This window comes from Mesoplodon bidens, assembly GCF_964165515.1.
Source record: "Mesoplodon bidens genome assembly, chromosome: 20".
In the NCBI taxonomy this organism is placed as follows: domain Eukaryota; kingdom Metazoa; phylum Chordata; class Mammalia; order Artiodactyla; family Ziphiidae; genus Mesoplodon; species Mesoplodon bidens.
Window position 1 is genome coordinate 6,936,575 of NC_138181.1, and position 27,485 is coordinate 6,964,059.

Below are 27,485 nucleotides of genomic sequence, written 5' to 3' on the forward strand. Positions count from 1 at the left end.
CATTTTTTGCAACGTTAATTTATTAAGTTGGTCTTTAATCACCTGTAAGAATACTTCTCAAACATGTAGGAAAAATATCCCTTTCACTAGCAGCAATGCTTACTAGGGAGGAACAAAACAATACAGTATCCAAGGCCAAGTAAGCTGTGGCTTAGGTTGAATGTTAAGTGCTAAAAAAAAAAAAACCCTGAGTATTGTTATTATCTGAAAAGAAGTTTAATCACATCCACATCTGATGGAGCAGTTTCTTTTCTCTTGAGCTCTGCATACCATTTTTCATTTCAGTTAATATAACACTATCTCTTTTTGACCTCTGATACATGAATACAATAGTAACAGCCTAAATGAAAAGAAAACTGCAACGGCAATTCTAACTTAGCACTGCCATTTGCCTTCAGACCTCACTGCACCAGCAATCAAGTTATGAATACATTTCCTCCTGACATTTCCCCTTCTCAGTCAGGAAGGGTAAAAGGCCAGCTTCAAATGAAAGAAGAACACCAATCATGTCATGTACATAGCAAAACACTTCTTGCTCCTAGATCTCTACACTGGAAAACAAAGAAACAAACCAAAACAATTAAAACAAGCCAACAAAACAAGGAGCTCTGGAAGAAACTGCTCATCTCCACTCTGCATTCTATAGGACGATGCAGAATTGACTTGCAGACTTTCTTCTTGCCCGGCTGGCTCACCCTCTGCTACCTGCTAACTTAAGAAAGCAATACATTAAAAACAGAGCTTTCTATAAGTCCTTATCTGAAAGCTATGCTAGGACTTACATTTTTAAAAGAAAATTTTAACGTTTTTTCCCTATGCCATTCTCCTATCAGGCTTCTGCCTGTGATGGTAACCCACTGCCAAAATATAGCCAATACACACATTTTTAGGTTGCATAGTTTGTATTCGTGGCTTTCTGGGAAAACCTGAGGCAGTGTGAATTCTATTGTTTCATTTCAGTCTACCTTTTGGCTCGACTGCTCTCTAAATGAACTTTGTGACTTCGATTAAAAAAAAACTAAAATAAAAAGCTTACTTCTAATAATAATGTAAGCAGAAGAGGTCAAAAAACTCTAATACGGACAAAAAGCACTGGGTCTGCAGAAAGCGTTTTGAGCGTGTCTTTGTCTCCATCCTGTGGTCCTGGTCTGATGCTCCTAAGGCGTCTGGTCTCTGCCCCCAGAGCTCCCACAGGCCCTTCAGAGAGCAGCGAGGGCTCAATGGCCACCCCTGTCGTGCTTGTCCCTCCCAGGGCCCCCCGCTGCCAGGCCCGGGCAGGCAGATCCCCTGCAGTGTGTTTCCCTTTGCAACATCTTTGTGGAGAAGAACAGGCCTTCGGTGTCAAGGAAGGCTTTCCCAATTCTGAGAGCTGATTTTTAAAACGCTGCCGCCTTTCTCACTCTTCACACTTTGTTTCTCCAGCTCTCGAAACCCTTTCTATAAACCCAGTCAGTATTAGTACCCAGATTTTTTTTCTCTTCTTAGAAATTAAACTCGAAATTCTCAATTTAAAAGTCCACAAAGCTCACTTAGAAAATAGAACACAGTTTGTTTTCTAGGTGGAAAACTCAAGAATTGTCCAGTTCCCACCTAGCCATGGGTCAGTCCTGCAGACCTGCCATGCACCAGGCTCCTGGCTCTGGGGGCTCTGCCCAGCGTGGCCTTGCATGAGGGTTTTGACAATAGCTGAGTGTAAAATTAACTGGAAAAAGAAAATTAACTCTGGATCAATGGGATTAAAAAGTTTAATGGAAAAAAAATTTGTCCTTTGAAACACAGAGATGTGAAGTCAAGTTTCTACATACCCAAGATAAGTAATCTGAGCTAGAGAAATACTACTTATCTGGATAAGAGGCTAAATTTAACTCCTATGGGATAAAAGTTTGTCTCAAACTAAGTTTTTCCTTAGGGAACTCACATCTAAAACAAAATTTTAATTTGTTATGACAACACTCTTATACAGGCCACACTCTTTTTTTTTTTTTTTTTGTGGTACACGGGCCTCTCACTGTTGTGGCCTCTCCCGTTGCGGAGCACAGGCTCTGGACTCGCAGGCTCAGCGGCCACGGCTCACGGGCCCAGCCGCTCCGTGGCATGTGGGATCTTCCCGGACCGGGGCACGAACCCGTGTCCCCTGCATCGGCAGGCGGACTCTCAACCACTGTGCCACCAGAGAAACCCCTACAGGCCACACTCTTAATCCTTGGTTTATATTTAGTTTGTGCTCTGGCTGTACTGGGATTCCCTAAAGTCGCACACGCTTTCTCTCAGAAGCACGCTCCCGGGACTCTTTGTGGTAGCTGGCCTGTCACGTGCACAGGTCCCAAAACGCGAATGCCTGTCATAAGGGGACAGGTCAGTCTTTCTAGGAAATTTTTAAAGTAGGATTTGAGGAAACTTTGAAGGTAAACTACCTTCCCCACTGACTTCCCAGGACACTTCATCCCTAAGATATATTGATTGCTTTTGAGCTCAAAGCAGTTTTGCACCTTCTGCAGGCCCAGTTGAAATATCTCTCTTCCATCTCACCAGTTCTGTTTCCAATTCTGAGCCTGTCTTGGTAAAGTATCTTCGACCCGTGGAGTCAGAACACTGAGCGACCAGGCCTCAGCAAGTCCCTTGCCCCCTCCAGTCTCAGCTCCACAAGTGGCAGAATGCGGGGCAGCTATAAGCTTCCCAGGACTCTAAGGAGGGAAGCCTGACACGTGGATGAAGACGCAGTGCTGGTCTGGGGAGTGGAAGGCACATGGGAAACCAAGTCAGCTGTGGTTGACTGTGTCCACAAACTGGCCAAAGGCCGGAACTGGTCAGGCAGGAAACCTCCGGTGAGAGGCCCCGACGTGTCCCTCATGCACACGAGCCACACCTCCAGGAGCTGTCCAGGCAGACAGGTGCTCCTGCAACAAGTCCGTGACTGGGGGACCTGCTTCCAGCCTTCCAGTGAGGGCTGTACTGAGAAGGCTAGTACAAACATAGGATTTTTGCATATGATTTTTCCCTAATATTTCCAGAAGAACATTTCTGAGAACATTTTAAGTTTTCATTATAAGTCTATTGAGTAATTCTGAACTAGATACACCTAAAGAACCACAGTAGCCTGCTCCAACAAGCCTCTGCAACTCAGAGCAGGGGCTCAAGCACACAAGTTTTTAAAACTCCTACATCAAAAGCATACAGATTCTTATGGAAAGTAGTAGGAAGAAACCTTAAGTGGTTAGACAGAGATAAAGTATTCTGGGTAAAAATAAAAAAACAGAGTTAGCACAGGAAAGGGCGGACAGTACCAGCAGTCTGCAAACCAACGGATGGGAGGGTCACTTACCACAAAGTCCAAGGGAATTGCGAAGGAGGCCGCTCACATTATTTGCATGAGAATAGCTTTGTGGGGAGACTGAAGGGGCCCTTCCTTCTCACAAGTCACTGCGGTGACAGCGCTCACACCAGGTGGGCCTCTTCTTTACTGAATCCCCACCCAGAAGTAACAATCAAAACAGTAAACAACAGGCACGGCACAGGCAGCTAGACAGAAGGGACACCGTCCGCAAACTACTGTAGAGCCCTACAGTGCACAACAGCTGCACCTCTTCCATTATGCGTGAAACCTGCACCCCACTTGTGACCAGGCCTCCCTGTCCCAGCTGGCTTTTAGGGGGACTGAGCAGCACAGAAGCCACTGCCTCAGGCGGTTCCCGAGCACGTGCAATGTGGCCACCTTACACCGAGATGTGCCCTAAGTGTAAAGGTATACTAAAGTTTGAAGACTTAGGAAGAAAAAAGCGTCAAATATCTTAATATTTTATAGTGATTACACGTGGAAATGATAATATTTTGGACATATTGTGTTAAGTTGAAAAATCTTATTGCAATTAATTCTACCAGTTTCCTTTTATTTTTAAGCGTAGCTACTAGAAAATTTAAAATTGTATATGTGGCTTGCACTATATCTCTATTGGACAGAGCAGGTCCAGATCCCCTGACGTCCCCAAATTGAACGATTCTTGTTTTACGTTTAACACCATTCTCAGGGATCATCGTGAGAGTGAGTTAATCTAATAAACTGCTTGCTGTTAGTATGTATCTTGCATCAAAAACAAAGAGTTGGAGGTGACCTTATAGGTTAGTTCACCCAATCCCATCTCGTCTCCACAGCCAGAAACTGAGCTCCAGAAAGGAGAACTAGTGCCAAACACACCAAGGATGAGACTAAAGTGGCCTCCTAACTGCCCGTCCATCCCTTTTCCTAATTTTACTATTTTATAATTGCAAGTATTTGCCCTTTTCTGGCAGACAGTACGTTCACCCAAAGCAGTGACCCTCCTCAGAGCAGACATTTCAGGTGTAAGGAGGGATTCAGGGACAGAGTCACCGTGGGTCCCGTGACTGGCTGTTTGTTCTGCTTCTCAATCATCTGTTTAAAATGCGATTCAAAGGATCCTGTTGCTAGGCTTCTCCTCCCTTCAGAAGCGTGCGTCATCTTTTACAGATGAAAATCCAGCGCCCTGCAGCCCTCGTTCATCGTGTCATACGAAATGCAACTCCAAACGGCAATGCAAGACTCCTGTCTCTGTAGTTAACTGGACTTGTATGCCTGGGCAGCTGCTGAACCTGGGTCTCTAGACTCTAACACTTAGTCTTCTACTAGAAAAAGAAAATTCCTAAACTTCCCCAAGAATTCTATTAACCTGCCACATCTTAGCTTCTCAGATCCAGACCGGGTATCACCTCTGTGATGTTTTCTATAAAGGAGACAGTGCTGGATTCCAGGCTAGACTCTGTTACTGAGACTGAGACGACTCTTCAAGTGAGACTGAGACTCTCCTTCAGCTGAGACTCTCCCCTCGCTAGGAAGAAAGATGGTGATCACAGCTATCTCTGTACTTTTACACACAAGGCCACTCACAAATCAACAGCTAGATCGTCTTGTTTCAGAGATGGATTAGCCTTGTGGCGGCTGGCAGTGCACTGAAATATGCCCTTGCACTGCTCCTGTGAGAGAAAAAGTGGACCGTCACGTGAAAATTATTCATCTGATGTTGACAAAGACTGAGCGATCTGAGGGAGCAGGGTTAAGATCACAAGCAGAGAATCTGTTCAAAAAGAAATACATCAAACCACCACCTACCCACCATGCAACAAATAGCCCAACGATAAAACAGAGGGCTTACACCCAGAAATGCATATTACGTGCACTCCTTGATATGAGCTGCTTTGAATTTCCTGAACGGTGCTGTATGGAATGTACTCTTATTCTCAAATACATCAATTTCAGAAGGAATCGCGCCATTTTACATGCCACCAAAAATTAGAAATTCAGAAAAAGATGCATCACGCTTCAAGGATGCCCTAGATTTTCTAGATTTAAAATATTCCGTCCCAAGAGATTTACATGTCTTACTAGAATGGACATTTGTTGTTTCTAAAATTGAGCTTCCAGCCATGTGGTTCGTGTGGGCCCTGCCTGCCTTAAGCCATAAGCATGTGCTACTCCAGGTCGAAATTCAGGAGTGGGCATGTGGCTGATTTCTAGCCCATTCAGCCAAGGGGAGTTATTCTGCATCTGGGTAGAGCCATCGGGGACGTGGACTTCTTTTCCTGCTGGACTGGAACCTGCGAACACATGTACCTGGAAGTATCCATTTTCTAACCACGAAGAGACAGTTGATTCCAAAGCCCATGTTCAAAGATCTAAGACACAAAGCATATCCAACCGTCTGCAGCCTCTGTACAGGGATGGCAAACTGAACCGCCCCCAGGGGCCAGGCCAGCAACACAAATGTGGATGCCTGCTAGGCCTGATATACTAAGGGGTGGTGGGGAGGGCCCTGCAGGTCTTGCCTAAATGCATTCAAATCTCAGTGAAAACAGATCCAGCACTGCGATGGCCAAAGAAAACATTCTGACCTTAGGTCTGCTGGCCCATGAAATGCACTGGTCTGGTGCTGCCTGCCAGGTTTCCACTGGCTCTGCAGTGAACCCGGGAGCCTCTGTTAGCCTGCCCTCAGGAGTCCCTCCCTCCTCAGCAAACCTCTTACAGCCCAGTCACGCTTCTCATAGGTTAGGGTTGCTACGGTCTCCCTTTCCCTACTCAGGTCTAAGAATTAATAACTTATGCCACTGAAAACATCTTAAATGTCACATGAAAAACATCCCGGATCAAACAGTATCTTCACTTTAACTGCTAAAGAGACATAAAGACAAATTTCTGGGGCCAAGTACAGTGCTAGCAAGGGCTGTTTCTTAAAGGGCCCAGGAGTATCGGGCACAGCCCAGCCTACTGTGCTTCGAGTGGCTGGAGCTTTATAAGTTTTTATATGTGACACAAATCACCCACCTGTCCCACATCCTGATAAATTTCCAAATGTACTAGAAAGATGGAGATCAGTTAAACATTTTTAAGTGAAAAGGGAACTGAATAAAGTAGAAATAAGTTATAAGGAAGTGAGGCCATTTCTGGTATTTATTTTTTGAAACTGGGAAATGATGGCGAGTTTCTTACACAGACTGTGATGCCTAACAACCCTTTCAAAACTGAGATCAGACTCCACAGGAACTCTTCTAAACAAGTAACAGCCACAGCTTGGGGGAACCAATTCAATCAAAAACAAAGCAATGCCACCCCTCCCCATCCCCTATGAATATGCAATAAAGAGAGAGAGGCATGAACTTGGTCAACTAACAGCCATTCTGAGGGGAGTTTGCTGCTTACAGCAATAGTGAATATTCTTACAGGCTACGGCTGAGACTGATGGAATTCTCCTTGTTCTCTGTAGACTTTTTATAGACTTCAAAAACAAACAAACAAGAGAATGGACTTGAGGACACGGGAGGGGGAAGGGTAAGCTGGGACAAAGTGAGAGAGTGGCATGGACATATATACACTACCAAATGTAAAACAGATAGCTAGTGGGAAGCAGCCACATAGCACAGAGAGATCAGCTTGGTGCTTTGTGTCCACCTGGAGGGGTGGGCTAGGGAGGGTGGGAGGGAGGGAGACGCAAGAGGGAAGAGATATGGGGATATATGTATAACTGATTCACTTTGTTATAAAGCAGAAACTAACACACCATTGTAAAGCAATTAGACTCCAATAAAGATGTTAAAACAAACAAACAAAAAACAACCACTGAACCTTCTTATTTACCAGAGTTTCTAATCATTTACTGTCAGTCAGGGTTTGGAGAATTTCTAAGTCATAGAAAGAGCTGTGAATTTGGCCCACTACGAAGAACTGTTTGTACTCAAAGCAACTTGGGATATAAATAACTGAAACGCATTAAGTTAGAAAAAACCCCAGTGTTATTACCAACAGCTTAATATTCTAACAAAATAAAGATGTTTTTCGTACCAAGATGTGAAAATTACAAGAACTGCTCTGAAACCACAGGGAGCCCCTTACTGCAGGAACAGGTGAGAGAAGAGGCTCCGGCCTGTGTTCTTCCCTGGTGACAAGGATGCAGATGGGATTCAAGCTTCCCTTCCTGTCACTGTCCATCTGAGGTCACAATGAACTGCAGACACTGCTGTCTGCTTATCACATTTGTTTTCAGGGGAGCTACTAAGCTTTCTCAGGGAACCACTTCCTCTGATGTTATCTTTTATACTCAATGACAAAATTCCATTTATTCACTCAACAAATATGTATCAAGCACTCAGTCCATATTCCAGAAGCTGGGATAGAGCAATGAACAAAGTACATAGGACGGTCAGTAACACTCAGACCTCCTGTTCAGGAAATAGAGCAGCCTGCTAGGGAAGGCTGTAAAAGGCCAAGCACTGAATTCTCTGCAGAGCGTCTCTAAGGCACACACACAAGACAAATTCTGGTGGCTGAACTAACAGCAAAGTGGACCCCGAAAGATACAGTACTTCAATTTTAAGTTAGTGAAAAATAATGATTCGCTTTAAAAAAAAAAGATTACAAAAATTTTTTGAGATAACCTCTATGAAGTGAGGTGCCCGTCTGCCTTTCTGGTGACACAGGTCAACGCAGTTTGACAGACAATCCAGCATGCCTGACATATTACCATATGAGAAGATTTTAATGAGCCAAAGTCCTGGAATGCAATCTTCAGGCTCCTTGATGTGACAATTTTTTTTTTTTTTTTTTTTTTTTGCGTTACACGGGCCTCTCACCGCTGCGGCCTCTCCCGTTGCGGAGCACAGGCTCCGGACGCGCAGGCTCAGCGGCCATGGCTCACGGGCACAGCTGCTCCGCGGCATGTGGGATCCTCCCGGACCGGGGCACGAACCCGCATCCCCTGCATCGGCAGGCGGACTCTCAACTGCTGAGCCACCAGGGAAGCCTTGATGTGACAATGTGAGGAAAGCAAGACTTATCTCCACAAACGTTGGTCTAAGTTCATGTCAGGAAATGAAAATGCCGGCTTTTGCTGAGTTACATTTTCAGAAAAGGGGCACCACAGTGGATGCAAAAGCAGAGAGTGCTTCTAGCAGTGGCATCCCTTCTATGGTCCTGCCACCGCCCCTGCCTCCTGGGAAGAGACTTGTAGCCTTCGAGCCCAGGGCTCAGGGCAAGGTGTTGAGAGCTGGCAGCAGGGGCCTGAGGTGCTGGGAAATTTAATTAGCACGTGTGAAACTAAAGGGGCTACAGCTGAAAGCCACTCCAGACGTGTGAAGAATTGTGATTGATTTTTGAGAACTCCCATCTCCCAAGAATGAACAAGCGTGGGGAGAGATGAGCTGCTTAGTTTTCTTGTTTTTTAAAAGGTATTTTTTTCAAGTCTTTTGCTGGTAAGGCTTCCAAAGTTTTAGCTAATAAACTTTCTCCTTTAATAAAAGAAAGATCTTTCTTCATCTGCCCAGAGCAAGGACCTGCTTAACCATGAAGAAAACTAGTACATGGATCTGCAGGGGACCAAATGTCACATTTTGTAACAGAAATTTTATAACTCAGAAAAAGACTTTTAAAAGCTTCCATGAAATCCTGTGCAGCCCAAAAGCAAGCACAGAGCAGACATTAAAAATGGACCTGAGGCCCCTGCACTCCAAGGGCTCACAGCCTTGGCGCGGAAGCCATAGATACAAAGACTCCCTGAAATCACCATAACAGGAGTCACCGTGCAGGACGGTAACCAGCAGGTTTAGAGCAGGCTTTTCATAGGGCTGCATCTTGGAAGATGAACAGCATTTTCAGAAATGAAATAAGGGGAAGAGCAGTTGGGGCAGAATAAAGTAGATGAACAAAGGCGTACAAAGCGTGTTTGGAGAGAGCAGAGTGGGCAGAAATGTGACTGATATCCATGGAGGTCGTGGTGGGAAGACCCGTGTGGTGGAAAGACAGAAGGAACCCAAATCCTCTCAGACTAAGGACTGGACTTCATCTGAAGGTAAATTGTGGGGAAAAGCAAGGGCAGCTGCTGAGCAGACGCATGCCTTAGAAAGCTAACTGACAGGAGCATGCAGGATGAACTGACGACAGGAAGCAGCCGCCAGGCTCAGGGGAGACAGGAAAACCCAGCACTTGGGCGGAGAGGCATAAAAGCAACACCGGTGGCAGGCGAGGGACAGGAGGGACACCGCAGGGGCAGAGCACCGGGATCTGGCTCCTGCTCAGACCCTGGGGGCTGGCAGGGGCCAGGGCGAGGGTGCTCAGATGACGCTACATTCCAAGCCCAAGGAAGAAACACGATTGTAAGATGGGAAAGAGGAGATGAATAAGTAGAATAGACCAGAGCTACAATGAAAAAGAACAAAGATGGATTCAACACACTCAACAGAAAAAGACTGTAAATAATTTAAAGAGAATTGTTCTTCATTTTGGACTACAGGCCATCAACTTAAAAAAAGAGATACTTTCAGTGTCTTTAAGTGGCAGCTGAAGGGGGAGGGTCAGAGGATCCTGCATAACCCTGACGCTAACTTGGGAGAAAATGTAGTCAAAGGTAACAGTTACTATTTATACTGCTTTCAACTTGCTTTTAAATTTTCTGTCTTCCCAGAGTGTACGGATCCTCCCCATCCCTTTTAATGACCACACTTGCTATAGTTTATGGATGTGCACAACTAGCCCCCCTGTGAAGGAGTGACTGGTAAGAGGAAAAATGCATCTGTTGCCTGGCAGCAGGAAGAAGCATCATGTCGCCCTGTAGCTCATTTCCTCTGCAGTACTTTTTCTGACTAAGACTGTGCTGGAAGAGGTGCAGAAACAGAGAAAGCAGCTGTCCACCCTGGCATGTCCATCTACTTGTTGTTTTTTTGTCTTGCAGCCAGCACCTGCTATTCCAACACGCAGGCTATTTGCTTTTAAGTGCATAAACTGGCAATTATTCCTGGATGCTTGTTTGATGCTTAAACAGAACCATGAACATGAGGGGCCACCATGACCTAGACCCTGCACAGAGCTCCCCAGGGAGAGGCAGGGTCAAGGTACATTGCCCACAGTTACAGGAAGTATAAAAAAAAACCTGCCTCATGGAAAAAAAATCATAAAATAGCTCAGGGACAGGCAATTATTACATTTAGGTTCAACACACCTCGAACTCCAGATAGTGATCTTTGAGTTTGTACTCATCCACCTCCTTGGCTTTAACCTTCTTGTCAGGTGGGTAGGAGCGGTGCTCGGCTAGCTCTGTGGTGATCTGCCTCAGCTTGCTTTCGTGAGATTTCAGCTGTTCCTCCTGCAGGAAAGTATTAAACCATTTAGCATCCAGAAAAATCAATAAACAACTGTAGCACACTTAAAAAACTCCCTTATGATGAATGACATTAAATCATCAGAACAGTCCAACGTGCCTCTGTTGCCACATCTTACCAACTTTCTCAGGCCAGGGTCCACGTGTACCTTCGAAAAATGGCAACCAAGGCCAAGGCCAGCCTCCCTAACCAGGCCCCTGGTCACAAAACCAAATGCTTTCATAGCCCTGTGTCAGGAGTAACTGCCAGGGAGTTGAGACCAGGCCTCCTGAGAGATACTCAAGCAGGCAAGGCACCGGCTGCAGAGTCAGGCGCCCACCCTGAGGGCTGCACAGTTCGGTTTTTTCTCCATTTCACATCCTCAGCGGTGCTGTCCTGTCTGTCACCACAGATGAAGACCTACCTGCATATGTTGTTTTCCTTTTTGAGACAAGCAATGCCATCAAGAAATAATCATTCTGAAAGAAGCTATTCTAAAAAATGTAGTGACCTATGCTTTTCCCTCCCAAATAGTAGAGGCTCTGACTTCCCTCAACCTCAAATTTTACTGAAGGATATTTAAGTTGTTTTTGGTTTCTCTGGGCTGCTATAAATGATGCTACGTTCTTATGCAGGTTGCCTAGTGAATATGAGCAAGAATTTCCCTATAGCATACAGGCACATCTCGTTTCATCACACTTAGCAGATAACGTTGTTTTTTTACAAACTGAAGGTCTGTGGAAACCCTGTGTCAAGCAAGTCTATCGATGCCATTTTTCTAACATTTGCTCACGTTGTGTCTTTGTGCCACATTTGGTAATTCTCATAATATTTCAAACTTGTTCATTATGATTATATTTGTTATGGCGGTCTGGGACCAGTGATCTTTGATGTTACTACTACAACTCACTGAAGGCTCAGATGATGGTTAGCATTTTTTAGCAATAAAGCATTTCTTCAATAAGGTATCTAGTTTTTCTAGACAGAATGCTATTGCACACTTAGTAGACTGGGGTACAGTGTAACATAACTTTTATATGCACTGAGAAACCAAAAAAATCTGTGTGACGTGCTTTATTGAGATATTTACTTCATTGCAGTGCTCTGAAACTGAACCGACAATGTCTCTGAAGTCTGCCTGTGATCAGCAAGAACTGAAATTTCTGGATTTTGGAAAATGTACATCTTTAAAATGATGCTAAACTGTTTTCCAAAGTGTTTCCACCAGTTTACATTTCTACAATAGGCTTGAAACTTCACATTTTTCTACATCCTTGCCAAAATTTGATATCACACTTGCTAATTTTTGCTAATTTTATGGGTATAAAATGATTTGAATTTACATCTTCCTGATTACAAGTGAGGATGAACATCTTTTCGTATGTTTACTGGAATTCCTCTTCTGTGAACTGGCTGCTGAAACACTGGACCCATTTTTCTGTTGAGTCCAGATCTGTAAGTACAATGACTCACAGTTTATAGTTTATAGTGTACAGTTGATTCACAGTCAAATAAATGTCTAAATTCAATGTGCAGTGCTTTACTCCAGCTTCATCATCTTCATGAAGCAAGAATCAAGGAGATAATCTCAAAATAGAAGCATTTTAAAATCATGCCTCTTAAATCTGTCTATTTTCACCACTGAAATAAAAATTCCAAGTGGTTCTTACGGGCATATATGGATATAGACCACACAAATTATTTCAATGCTAGAATCCCACCATACAGGAGACACACAGACTTTCCTAACAAAAGTGGATGTACAAACGGAGAAGGAGGAAGGCAGGAGCCACAAGACGCAACATGTTCTTAGGCTCATGCAATCAAATCTGTTATATCCACCGTGAAGAAAGACCAATCAGGAAGCTTGCTGTTCTCCTCCCTTTTGTCTTTGCCCTTAGAATCCATTAGGGAAGCGTGCAGACCATTCTCATGGGACAATGCTAACAAAGGGGAATTCACAGAAGGCAGAGAAATACACCTGACAAAGTTCAAAGAAAAGGAACAGAGATAGCAAATGGCATGTACTAGTTGAAACTGTTTTAAATTAGGAACTCACAGCTTAAGTAGTGGCATTAAAGTAATAGATGCAAGAAAAACTACTGTTATATGTCAAGTGATGTACATTGGTAGCACCTGTGATAGCACATACAATGAAATTTTAACCAAAAGGCAAGTTTCAGATGATGTCACTTAATATTTAATTTTTCTCCTACTTATATAATATTTTGACTTTGAAGAAAATTTCATATTTTCCTTTAAAATACCAAACTCTAGAGGAGACCTTCAAGATGGAGGAGGAGTAAGACATGGAGATCACCTTCCTCCCCACAAATACATCAGAGATACATCTATATGTGGAACAACTCCTACAGAACACCTACTGAATGCTGGCAGAAGACCTCAGACTTCCCAAAAGCTGTGTGGTTGACAGGGTCTTGGTGCTCCAGCCAGGTGTCAGGCCTGTACCTCTGACGTGGGAGAGCTGAGTTCAGGACATTGGTCTACTAGAGACCTCCTGGCTCCACGTAATATCAAACGGTGAAAGCTCTCCCAGGGATCTCCATCTCAACACTAAGACCCAGCTGCACTCAACGACCAGCAAGCTCCAGTGCTGGACACCCTATGCCAAACAACTACCAAGACAGGAACACAACCCCACCCACAAGCAGAGAGGCTGCCTAAAATCATAATAAGGACACAGACACCCCAAAACACATAACCAGATGTGGTCCTGCCCACAGAAAGACAAGAAGCAGCCTCATTCACCAGAACACAGGCACCAGTCCCCTCCACCCACTGAACCAACCTTACCCACTGGGGGCAGACACCAAAAACAACGGGAACTACAAACCTGCAGATGGCGAAAAGGAGACCCCAAACACAGTAACTTAAGAAAAATGAGAAGACAGAAAACACAGAGCAGATGAAGGAGCAATGAAAAAACCCACCAGTCCAAACAAATGAAGAGGAAATAGGCAGTCTACCTCAAAAAGAATTCAGAGTAGTGATAGTAAAGATGATCCAAAATCTTGGAAATAGAATGGAGAAAATACAAGAAATGTTTAACAAGGACCTAGAAGAACTAAAGAGCAAAAAAAACAATGATGAACAGCACAATAAATGAATTTAAAAATTCTCTAGACAGAATCAACAGCAGAATAACTGAGGTAGAAGAATGGATAAGTGACCTGGAGGATAAAATAGTGGAAATAACTACCACAGAGAAGAATAAAGAAAAAAGAATGAAAAGAATCGAGGACAGTCTTAGAGACCTCTGGGACAACATTAAATGCACCCACATTCGAATTATAGCAGTCACAGAGGAAGAATAGAAAAAGAAAGGGACTGATAACATATTTGAAGAGATTATAGTTGAAAACTTCCCTAATATGGGAAAGGAAATAGTCAATCAAGTCCAGGAAGCGCAGAGAGTCCCATACAGGACAAATCCAAGGAGAAACATGCCAAGACACATATTAGTCAAACTATCAAAAATTAAATACAAAGAAAAAATATTAAAAGCAGCAAGGGAAAAACAACAAATAACATACAAGGGAATCCCCATAAGGTTAACAGCTGATCTTTCAGCAGAAACTCTGTAAGCCAGAAGGGAGTGGCAGGACATATTTAAAGTGATGAAAGGGAAAAACCTACTACCAAGATTACTCTATCCAGCAAGGATCTCATTCAGATTTGACAGAGAAATCAAAACCTTTACAGACAAGCAAAAGCTAAGAGAATTCAGCACCTCCCAATCAGCTTTACAACAAATGCCAAAGGAACTTTTCAAAGATCTACAATAACAAACCCAAAACAATTAAGAAAATGGTAATAGGAACATACATATCGATAACTACCTTAAATGTAAATGTATTAAATGCTCCAACCAAAAGACACAGACGGGCTGAATGGATACAAAAAAAATACCAGCATATATGCTGTCTACAAGAGACCCACTTCAGACCTAGGGACACACACAGACTGAAAGTGAGGGGATGGAAAAAGATATTCCATGCAAATGGAAATCAAAAGAAAGCTGGAGTAGCAATTCTCATATCAGACAAAATAGACTTTAAAATAAAGACTATTACAAGAGACAAAGAAGGACACTACATAATGATCAAGGGGTCAATCCAAGAAGAAGATATAACAATTGTAAATACTTATGCACCCAACATAGGAGCACCTCAGTACATAAGGCAAATGCAAACAGCCATTAAAGGGGAAATTGACAGTAACAAAACAATAGTAGGGGACTTTAATACCCCACTTTCACCAATGGACAGATCATCCAAAATGAAAATAAAGAAAGAAACACAAGCTTTAAATGATACATTAAACAAGATGCACTTAAGTGATATTTATAGGACATTCCATCCCAAAACAACAGAATACACTTTCTTCTCAGTTGCTCATGGCACATTTTCCAGGATAGATCATATCTTGAGTCACAAATCAAGCCTTGGTAAATTTAAGAAAATTGAAATGGTATCAAGTATCCTTCCAACCACAATGCTATGGGACTAGATATCAATTACAGGAAAAAAATCTGTAAAAAATACAAACGCATGGAGGCTAAAGAGTACATTACTAAATAACCAAGAGACCACTGAAGAAATCAAAGAGGAAATCAAAAAATACCTAGAAACAAATGACAATGAAAACATGATGACCCAAAACCTACGGGATGCAGCAAAGGCAGTTCTAAGAGGGAAGCGTATAGCAATACAATCCTACCTCAGGAAACAAGAAACATCTCAAATAAACAACCTAACCTTACACCTAAAGCAATCAGAGAAAGAAGAACAAAAAATCCCCAAAGTTAGCAAAAGGAAAGAAATCATAAAGATCAGATTAGATATAAATGAAAAAGAAATGAAGGAAACAATAGCAAAGATCAATAAAACTAAAAGCTGGTTCTTTGAGAAGATAAACAAAATTGATAAACCATTAGCCAGACTCATCGAGAAAAAAAGGGAGAAGACTCAAATCAATGGAATTAGAAATGAAAAAGGAGAAGTAACAACTGACACTGCAGAAATACAAAAGATCATGAGAGATTACTACAAGCAACTCTATGCCAATAAAATGGACAACCTGGGAGAAATGGACAAATTCTTAGAAAAGCACAACCTTCCAGGACTGAACAAGGAAGAAATAGAAAATATAAACAGACCAATCACAAGTACTGAAATTGAGACTGTGATTAAAAATCTTCCAACAAACAAAAGCCCAGGACCAGATGGCTTCACAGGCGAATTCTATCAAACATTTAGAGAAGAGCTAACACCTATCCTTCTCAAACTCTTCCAAAATATACCAGAGGGAGGAACACTCCCAAACTCATTCTATGAGGCCACCATCACCTTGATACCAAAACCAGGCAAGGATGTCACAAAGAAAGAAAACTACAGGCCAATATCACTGATGAACATAGATGCAAAAATCCTTAACAAAATACTAGCAAACAGAATCCAACAGCACATTAAAAGGATCATACACCATGATCAAGTGGGGTATATCCCGGGAATGCAAAGGTTCTTCAATATACGCAAATCAATCAATGTGATATACCACAGTAACAAACTGAAGGATAAAAACCATATGATCATCTCAATAGATGCAGAAAAAGCTTTCAACAAAATTCAACACCCATTTATGATAAAAACCCTCCAAAAAATAGACATAGAGGGAACTTACCTCATTATAATAAAGGCCATATATGACAAACCCACAGCCAACATCGTTCTCAATGGTGAAAAACTGAAACCATTTTCATTACGATCAGGAACAAGACAAGGTTGCCCACTCTCACCACTATTATTCAACCTAGTTTTGGAAGTTTTAGCCACAGCAATCAGAGAAGAAAAATAAATGAAAGGAATCCAAATCAGAAAAGAAGAAGTAAAGCTATCACTGTTTGCAGATGACATGATACTATACATAGAGAATCCTAAAGATGCCACCAGAAAACTACTAGAGCTAATCAATGAATTTGGTAAAGTAGCAGGATACAAAATTAATGCACAGAAATCTCTTGCATTTCTATACACTAATGATGAAAAATCTGAAAGAGAAATTAAGGAAACACTCCCATTTACCACTGCAACAAAAAGAATAAAATACCTAGGAATAAACCCACCTAAGGAGACAAAAGACCTGTATGCAGAAAACTATAAGACACTGATGAAAGAAATTAAAGATGATACAAACAGATGGAGAGACATACCATGTTCTTGGAATGGAAGAATAAGCATTGTGTAAATGACTATACTACCCAAAGCAATCTATAGTTTCCATGCAATCCCTATCAAACTACCACTGGCATATTTCACAGAACTAGAACAAAAATTTTCACAATTTGTATGGAAACACAAAAGGCCCCGAATAGCCAGCGCAATTTTGAGAAAGAAAAACAGAGTTGGAGGAATCAGGCTCCCTGACTTCAGACTATACTACAAGGCTACAGTAATCAAGACAGTATGATACTGGCACAGGAACAGAAATACAGATCTATGGAACAGGATAGAAAGCCCAGAGATAAACCCACACACATATGGTCACCTTACTTTTGATAAAGGAGGCAAGAATATACAATGGAGAAAAGACAGCCTCTTCAATATGTGGCGCTGGGAAAACTGGATAGCTACATGTAAAAGAATGAAATTAGAACACTCTCTAATATCATACACAAAAATAAAGTCCAAATGGATTAAAGACCTAAATGGAAGGCCAGACACTATAAAAGTCTTAGCGGAAAACATAGGCAGAACACTCTGTGACATAAATCACAGCAAGATCCTTTTTGACCCACCTCCTAGAGAAATGGAAATAAAAACAAAAATAAACAAATGGGGCCTAATTAAAAGCATTTGCACAGCAAAGGAAACCATAAGCAAGACGAAAAGACAACCCTCAGAATGGGAGAAAATATTTGCAAATGAAGCACCTGACAAAGGATTAATCTCCAAAATTTACAAGCAGCACAAGCAGCTGAATATCAAAAAAAACAATCAATCCAATCCAAAAATGGGCAGAAGACCTAAATAGACATTTCTCCAAAGAAGATATACAGATTGCCAACAAACACATGAGAGGATGCTCAACATCACTAATCATTAGAGAAATGCAAATCAAAACTACAGTGAGGTATCACCTCACACCAGTCAGAATGGCCATCACCAAAAAAGCTACAAACAATATGCTGGAGAAGGTGTGGAGAAAAGGGAACCCTCTTGCACTGTTGGTGGGAATGTAAATGTATACAGTCACTATGGAGAACAATATGAAGGTTCCTTAAGAAACTAAAAATACAACTATCATATGATACAGCAATCCCACTACTGGGCATATACCCTGAGAAAACCATAATTCAAAAAGAGTCATGTTCCACAACGTTCAATGCAGCTCTATTTACAATAGCCAGGACATGGAAGCAAGCTAAGTGTCCATCAACAGACGAATGGATAAAGAAGATGTGGCACATATATACAATGGAATATTACTCAGCCATAAAAAGAAACAAAATTGAGTTATTTGTAGTGAGGTGGATGGACCTAGAGTCTGTCATACAAAGTGAAGTAAGTCAGAAAGAGAAAAACAAATACCGTATGCTAACACATATATATGAAATCTTAAAAAAAAATGTTCTGAAGAACCTAGGGGCAGGACAAGAATAAAGACACAGAGGTAGAGAATGGATTTGAGGACATGGGGAGGGGGAAGGGTAAGCTGGGACTAAGTGAGAGAGTGGCATGGACATATATACACTACCAAATGTAAAACAGATAGCTAGTGGGAAGCAGCCACATAGCACAGGGAGATCAGCTGAGTGTTTTGTGATCACCTAGAAGGGTGGGATAGGGAGGGTGGGAGGGAGATGCAAGAGGGAGGAGATATGGGGATATATGTATATGTATAGCTGATTCACTTTGTTATAAAGCAGAAACTAACAGACCATTGTAAAGTAATTATACTCCAGTAAAGATGTTAAAAAAAAAACCAAACTCTAATTTCATGAAGAAAGTATTTCTTAGCTGCTGGGGCAATGGGGACAGGCAAGCCGGTGTTCAAGATCTCACAGTGAGTCCAGGGCTGAGACAGTGCAGGAGCCTTCCCTTCCGAAGCTCAGCCCAACGGTTCAGCCACCAGCCAGGCCCAGAAGTCAGCTCTCCATCCTTTTACACCAAGCCTAAGACTTAGGGAGGGGAGAACGGGAGAAGACCAGAGGGAGGGGCAGAGGTCTGGGGGGGGGAGGACACAGCTGTCCGCCCGCACTCTAACTGGACACCTACGAGGTTGACAGGTGCTGTGCTGGCTGCTTTTTCCCACTGTGGAATACAGAACCCCAGGAATTCTAAAGTGAAAGAGAACCTGGCCTTCGCCCCTCTAACCTCTTCCTCTTGGAGGCCATGGAGATCCAGAAAGGTCAAGTCCTTGCTTGAGGCCCCAGAGGTAAAGGCAGAGGGGTAGCAGCCCCATTCTCCCAACTCCGAGCCTCCAGACAACTGTATAAAATCCAAAGGGCTGCTGAAAACATGAGCTTCAAAACAGTCTGCTCCCTGCTGGATCAGGGCTGACCTGAGCCGTCAAGGCTCTTGGTAAACGCATTGGTCCTCAACTGCCTTCTCTCCCGTGGCTCTTAGACACCCGGTTTTAACAACCAGGTCCTTTCTGCAAACCCCACTCAAAGCCAGAGTTCCCCGGATTCACAGCCGATTCCTCAGCTGCCTGTACGGCACTTACAAGTCTACACCACACGCTCAGTACAAAACATACCCTGACCCCTGCGGGAATGTCGTCTCCTCTACTGTTTATAAGCTCTCTGGAGGCGGTGCAAGGTCACTTTCCCTTCTCTCAGCTCATCCAGTGTCTAGCATGGTGCTGGGCGGGGGAGACAACGGGAGGCACCGTTCTGGCTTGTAGACGTGACCTGCCTAACATCAACTGACCCCTTCAGCTTTCATTAGCTGAGAGCCAAAACCAAGTCTGAGCTATTTCTGTAATGCCCACACACCTCACACAGTACCTGATATATGGGTCTCTCAGGAAACAGGAACTGACTTACTTTTTAAAAATGGAATAAGTTGACTTACTTTTTTAAAAAGGGGGAGGTAAAGAGGGAGACTTTAGACTGTTTCCTTGTGCTGTTTTAAAGTAGATATGATTTAGAAGGTAATGGCATTTCTAGGAATCTGCTAGGCAATTAACAGGTCAAATTGCTAAATACTGCAGCTTCATCAAACCCAAGCCGCAGGAATTATAGACTAAAGAACACCTGCCTTCAAGTCAGCCCGAGGGGGGCTATTGCTGAAAGCACCATCAGAAACATTTTGTTTCATCATTTCACGTTTAAGACGGTTTTAAAGACCTTAAGCAGTGTTTAGTGAGCTTCAGCGTAATAACCTAATTGTTTTATTGAGTACCTAGTATATGTTAACTATTTAATTCAACCCTCTAGTAAATGAATACGAAAGCTTGTCTATTCTGAAAACGTGTAGCAAACAAAGTGTGGTCCAAGTTCATGCCAAGGAGTCTAGACTGCATCTTGTTGGCAAATGTGAGCCAGTTAAGGTTAAGTGACATCAAAGCAATCATGTTTTAGCCAGAACTGTGCAGGATGGATTGAAGAGAAGCAAGATGAGAGGAAGGGAGATCTCCCGTGGTTCTAGGAAGGGTCTGCCAGAGTTTTCCAAGGCAGGGCATGCGCCCCAGGCAAGGTGATCCACTGGAAAGAATTTTTAAAATCAGCACTGAGATATAATTCACACTTTACCACACAAATCACCCATTTGAAATGTACAATTCAGAGTTTTTAAAATATATTCACAGGGCTGTGCAACCATCACCACATTTAATTTTATGACATTTTAGATCCCCTAAAAGAGACCCTTTTGGAATAGAATCACACAACACGTTCCTTCTGTGACTGGCTTCTTTTACTTAGCAAGGTTTCCAAGGTTCATCTACACTGTAGGATTTATCAGTGCTTCACTGTTTTATGGCTGAATAAAGTCCCATTGTATGGATATATCAGGTTTTATTCATCCATTTATCAGCTGATGGCCATTTCCACCTTTGGCTGTTTGAATAATGCTGCTGTGAACATTCATGTAAAAATTTTTAGGTGAATGTATGTTTTCATTCTCTTGTTATCAAAGTGGGGTGAAATTATTGGGTCACATGCTAACTCCATGTTTAATCATTTGATAAACCACCAAAGTGTCTTCCAAAGAAGCTGCTTCATTTTACATTCCTATCAGCAATATATGAGAGTTCTAATTTCTCCATAACCTCACCAATATATTACTTATCATAAAAATTTTAAAAAACTTATGGCCATCCTAATGGTATCTCATGGTTCTGATTTGTATACCCCTAATGACTAATGATGTTCAGCACTTTTTCATGTTATATTGATAGTAAGACATGTAATATATTTTATTAAAAAATACACATATTGAAGGATATCTGCTCAAGTATTTAGTGTTGATAAGGTAAATGACCAAAAAATTAGGACACCAGTGATCTGGGTACAAGATAACAAGAGTCTGAATTAAGAGATGTGGGTAGGATATGAAAGATGTGTAGGAAGTAGAAGTGACAGGACTGAAAGTATGTCGTTGAGTGGGGTGGGAAGGGTGTGCTTCTGGCCAGTGAGGGACACACTCTGAGAATGCCTTCATCCTCTGAAAGCCCTCTGTTCCCAACGTCTGCCTGTGGAGAGGGGCATTGAGAGGGCGAGTCAGCCGGTTGACCCTGGAGCTGGACCTGGGCACCCGGAGGCTCCTCACCCAGCCCCCGCCCCCGGAATGTGCGTTCTGCTTGCCTTCCCCTTGCTAGGAGCTGCCCAAGGACGCGGCCTTGAGACAGTAAGGTGGTGTTGGGACCATCTGGACGGCCTACCTGACTGGAACCCACTTAAGGCTGCTTATAAACTTTAAGATCCTGGAGGCGGGTGCAGAGATCCACTGTGTCTCAGATGCCCAAGACAAGCCTCGTAAGTTCCCTTGCGTATTAAACCTGCCACCTACCAGTCCGGAGTGGCTGCCTCTTTCTTCGGTCTCTCCTTGCCCTCCTCATATGGGGCCAGTTTGTGAACCAACACTGCCCCACTCACCTTGTCCTTAGCACTACTGCCATGTGGTCAAAGCACAGGATAGCACGAGGGTGAGAAGCAAACACAGAATCCCCTGTTTGCGACTGGGTTAATCACAAGGCTGGCCCTCAGTAGTTAGCATTTAGTAATCGTCCATTGAGTCAAACTTCTACAGAACAGTGGTTGGAATTCAAAGCAGAAAACAGGACAAGATACCTGAGGAAATGACACCGTCATGAGGTACAGGTCTCCAGAGAAGTAGTGAAACGGAGGCAGGTTTTGTCACAGGGCAGGGTCTCTGGTCTGCACTGCATATGGCAGGACACTGGTGTGTCTCAGAAACACACATATTACCTGGGACCCTGGTCCAGACCTGATCAATCAAGGCGGGGGGCCGTGGGATGAGAAATGTGCACTTTAAATAAGTCCCCAGGTAATTCTTATGCACATTAATGTCTGAAAATGACTATTTTGATGAGTAGAAAAGGAGGTCCAGTAGATCTTGAAGACGGCCAACCATGAAATCCTAAGTTTGGAGTGCTACACCGGAAGGAGAAACAAAACTTACATTTTCATACTAGTCTCTCTACCTGCGACAGAGGAAGAAAAATGTGCCCTGGCAACATGGTCATGAAAAACAACTAGAAGAAGGCAACTCCTCCCACACAGCAGAGCTGCTCAGAAAGAACCACGCTGCTCTGACAATAATCAATTCCAATAACGACAGCTAATATGGTTTGGAGAGAAGACAAGAATAAATTAAAGAAAAGCCTGCAAATGACAGGGTGATGAACAGTGTGTCTTTAAAAGCACCAAACAATCTTCTAATTGAATGTTTAGTTTTTTCCTAACACTGTTTGACTTTTTTTCCAGCAGGGCACTCACACTGTTATACATTATTTTGTAAATTGAAATTATCCAAGCGGTCTGGCGTTTAGGGGAGTGGCAGCCAGGCTGTGGGCATGCGGAGAAAGGAAAGACGGCCAGGCTAGAGCAGTGGCTCCCAACAGCAGGGACTGGCCCCACAGGACATTTGGCCATGTCTGGAGACATTTTTGGTTGTCACAACTGGGGGATGATACTGGCATCAAGTGTGTAGAGGCTGGGGATACTGCCCAACATCCTACAATCCACAACAAAGAACTACTCAGGCCAAAAGGTCAGCAGGGCCGAGGCTGAGAATGCCTGGGCTAAAGGAGGAGGCCTCGCCTTCAAGGCACTGGAGGCCCTGTGGGCGCATCCAGAAACACCTTCCAGGTTCACTGAAGGTGCAGTGTGACCCCAGCCAAGACATGCCCCAAGAGTCTCCATCTGAAACGGAGGGCACCCCAAACCCCTGCACCAGGCTGTGTGCGAACCAATGCTCTCTCCCTCTTTCTAACCTGTTCTTTATCGTGGGCTTGGTGCTACACGTTCGTTTCTAATTGTCCCATTACTCTCAAAGGTAAAGCACATTTTTCATTTTTAGTAAACAAACACGACGACCTGGGCAAACAATACAGAGTTAGTGACAGAAAGAATCTTAAAAACATTCTAGGGCTTCCCTGGTGGCGCAGTGGTTGAGAATCTGCCTGCTAATGCAGGAGACACGGGTTCGAGCCCTGGCCTGGGAGGATCCCACATGCCGCGGAGCAACTAGGCCCGTGAGCCACAACTACTGAGCCTGCGCGTCTGGAGCCTGTGCTCTGCAACAAGAGAGGCCGCGAAAGTGAGAGGCCCGCGCACCGCGATGAAGAGTGGCCCCCGCTTGCCACAACTAGAGAAAGCCCTCACACAGAAACGAAGACCCAACACAGCAAAAATAAATTAATTTAAAAAAAAATGACGAGCTATGATAATTATAAAACTTGTTTAAAAAAAAAAAACATTCTAGACAATTTCCTCATCTTCCAGATGGAAAACTGAGGCCCACAAAGGCTCGGTGACTTACTTGCCTGGGAGGAAGTCATCGTATTCTTTTACAAAGAAATTAAATTCCCGAAAGGGTTTGGTCATCTTATGTGACACAAGAGGATGCTTCTTTCTGGTTACTACTTGCGTATTTAAAATCTTGAACCCATCATTTTGATCCCATTACATATGTATTTTTTGAACCTCCATGTTCAAAATGAGGAAAAATATCAAAAAAGTTATGCATTCTATTTTTAATTCCAATGTAGGACATTTGTTTAAAGTAAGAGATTCTGCCTTGATAAAGGTGGTATGATCCTGTGGTAAAAATATACAATAGATAAACGCATTCATTTTCACGTATAAGTGACTTAACTAATGTATAGCCCATACATAAATAGGATAGTAACACATTTCTCAAAGTAGAAAATAAACAGAAATGTAGGTTCTACAGTGAGGAGAGAACAAGGAAAAGCTCTCATGTTGCTCTATACTTATCAATGTTCCTCTTTAACTTCAGATCACCTTTTCCCCCGGATCTTTTATAGGAGTAGTTGTGAGAAAGACCAATCTATTGAAAGATAACAATTGGAAAATTCCTAGTGAAATTAATAGAGTAAAACTCAACTTTTGAAAGTATTTTTTGCCTCTAGTTATTCAATTGTTTTTCTCTCCTCTTACCTTATGTAATGTGGCTTACTATTTATGTCAAGTACCCAAAATTATAGTGGGGAAATGCATTTGCTTTAAGAGTTCGTATTTTAGTTGGGTAGATGGAGAAGTCTGCCCACATACTTTCTGGTCATCAATAAGAGGTAAAACCTTCCTTTTCTCTTAGAATATTTATTTTCCTTGAAAGTTAAATGCCATTCTGCCTTGTAAAGTGAGCTGGCTCGGTCCTTTCTATTCCTAACAGCTTTTTCGGTAGTTAGTCTATGAACTAGACAGGAATAGCAATGCTTACGTGGGGAGCATCCAAATCATGTTAATAATAATTATGAATTTACAGAAACAAAAGAATCTCTACTGAAACCATGCCTCCTCTGTTCTCAGCACCAGCTTGTCTTTATGAACTTGGGCAGGACTCGCACACGTCCCCTCCTCCACATCCTCACTGCCTTCCATTCCCCTTAAGGATGACCAACGCGGCCGCTCCACCAACACTCCCGAAACTGCTCTCACTGTAGGACCCAGTCACCTGCCGCCACTTCACAGGAGATCTTTTTGTCCTGTTTGTACCCGATCTTTCCCCCCTTCTCTTGGCATAACATTCTCCCTGGGTTTTTTTCTTGACTAACTTGAGAACTATGGTTTCTCAAGTGTCTGTTTTGGTCTGCTTCTGAGCACTCATCGCAACATTTGGAGGTAGAAAGAGGAAAAGGACACAGGAAAGGACCCTGGGAAGATGCACCAGGAGGGAAAGCAGGAGACGATGGGGTCCCAAAAGCCAGGTCAGACACCACAGTCCTCAGTGCCCAAGCCCAGGTGACAGCCCTTACTCCTCACTTCAGGGAGCACTAAGGACCATCAACATGCCCCAAACCCTTCCACTTCTGCCCTCCTCCTCTTTAACTAACCTAGTTTTCCCCTGCATTATTGAAAGCGCCTTCCTGCTTTAGTAGTTTCCTCCTCTAGTACTTTCTTCCTATCGTAACAAGAATAATTTTTAAAGCACAGATTTGATCACATTAATTTCCTGCTTATACTATTATCCTAAGGATGCTGGGAACCAGTGAAGCATCCAAAATCCTACACCTGACAAACAAGGCTTTTCATCATTTGGCATTTGCTTACCTCCACAGAGGAACGTTTCTTGCCTTTTCACAACACTCTGTACTCAAGTCACATATGATAACTTATGTGTACCTCCTGCATCCCAGTGCTTTCTCCTCTGGGCCTTTCGGACCCTCTGCTGGATCATTCTCTTTCCCACAGCACACCTACCTGCTGCTCATCCTGTGAGCTTCATGTTAGCTAGCACACCTCCTCCTTCCTCCAAGGCCAGGCCCTAACTTGCACCCCAACAGTACTCCGGAGTTATCCTTCATGTACCTCTAATCAAACTACGTTACAATTACTTGCTTGTTTATATTTGCCAATTCGATCCCAGAGACCGCCTGGGTTTCACTTGCCTTCCTATTTCCAGTGCCAAAAATAGTCTCTGAGGTACAACAGGCACGTGATACATGTTTATTAATAAATGTTCCACTCATGATGTCAGATGTGTAGAGGAGCCAGTTAATATCAAGCCTTGGTTGATTAAAGCCAGATGAAACTATTTCTACTATTGCACCAATAAGAAATTCACAAAGACATCAAAGTAGCTTCCAAAATCCTTAACTAATCAATGGCAATCGCAGCACGGCAGACAGGTTTAAAATTGGCAAACGTGGCTTGTATGCAATGTCTCAGAACAGAGTTTTAAGTAAGAAAGGAACACGATAAAATGTGGTCTTTAGAGAGATCCCTCCTACAAAAGGAGAGCAGCTCATGTGCATACATCTGAAGAGAGTTCTAGCATGCTTTGTCTGGATTAGCTGGGAGAATCACCAGGGTTCACTTAGATCCTCCCTGAGAGGCAGGGAAGGCTCTGCCCTACTGCACTGTGAATAGTGGATCCCTGGGAATATTTTTATGTACTCAGCATCAGATACAGTCTGGGATACGGGAAAAGCTCAATAAAATAAGAAGTTACATGAATGAATGAAAGAAAAGCTTGTTTCCAAGCCATGATATCTAACATTAGCCAGTTATTTAAAAAATATGCAGTTAGTAAAAACAAAAATCAAAAATAAAAAATGAGCCTGGAATGACTAAGTAGTAAACTAATATAAATTTTAGAAACTCAAATTCAAAGTATGTGTCCTACCAACCTTGACTCAATTGTGTCAGCTTCCCACATGAAGTGTAAAAGCCAGCACACTGCATTTTGCCCCACTTGTACAACACTGTCCTCCAGGGCAAGGTCTCATCCCTGCCCCCAAAATATGGAGTATTATTCAAATACAAATATTAAGAAGATTATTTTACAAAGTGCTTTTTCCCAAGGTCAAAGCACGATCAAAATGACTAACCTGAGACAATTTTGTAGTGGTGGCAGGCAGAAGTGGACGACTAAACTTCTTCTGAGATCCGATGGCTGCTGGAAATGGTGGTGCAGAAAATACAGCTGCAACACAATTAATTTTGTTTATCCACCCTTGCATTTCCTCTGGACTCCTATGAGAAACAGATATATTTATGTTAGGGTATTTCTGTATCTAAGTGCATCACATCTTGCCCATTGCTCATTACTGATCTAAAATAGCATATAAAATCATTTATTCTTCTTGGTACAAATAATCCCTGACAAAACTGCATTGGAGACTAACATTTTCAAAAGCAATCACCATGGCAATGAAAGGCCCTGGAACCTAGGATCATCACAGTGTAAGGCTATGATTATCCCCCAAGGATACAGAAGGAAATGAAGCAAAATCACTTCGCAATAAATATTTACTAACCCCCCTACTTTCTATTTGATACTAGGCTAGGTCAAAAATTAATTTAAAAATTAACTCATCTCTTCCAATCACATAATTTGATTTTAAAATGCAACTGTGGGATAAACTGATAGAGGGAATGTAAAAGGATATATACACCCCCTTTGGAAAGTAGTTTGGACAGTTTCTTAAAAACTATAAACTATAAATTTATTATACAACCCAGCAATTCTATTTCTAGGTATACACTCAAGGGAGATAAAAACATATAGGCACTAAAAGATTTGTATGTGAACGTTCATAGCAGCACTATTTATAAGCATCAAAAAGGAGAAACACTCTAAATGTCCATCAACTAGTGAATGAACAAACAAAACATG

General features: G+C 42.6%; 1 protein-coding gene across 10 annotated transcripts in view; it reads right to left on the reverse strand.

Moving 5' to 3' along the window:
- The window catches only part of PSD3 (pleckstrin and Sec7 domain containing 3), a 559,242-nt gene that overhangs the window by 17,713 nt on the left and 514,044 nt on the right, over positions 1–27,485 (reverse strand). For all 10 annotated transcript variants that reach the window (XM_081221103.1, XM_081221102.1, XM_081221100.1 and 7 more), the window contains 2 exons: positions 26,698–26,842; positions 10,494–10,637 (listed from right to left, as the gene is read on the reverse strand). In XM_081221103.1, the coding sequence (XP_081077229.1) occupies positions 10,494–10,637; positions 26,698–26,842 (289 nt within the window). The remainder of the gene's footprint in view (positions 1–10,493; positions 10,638–26,697; positions 26,843–27,485) is intronic.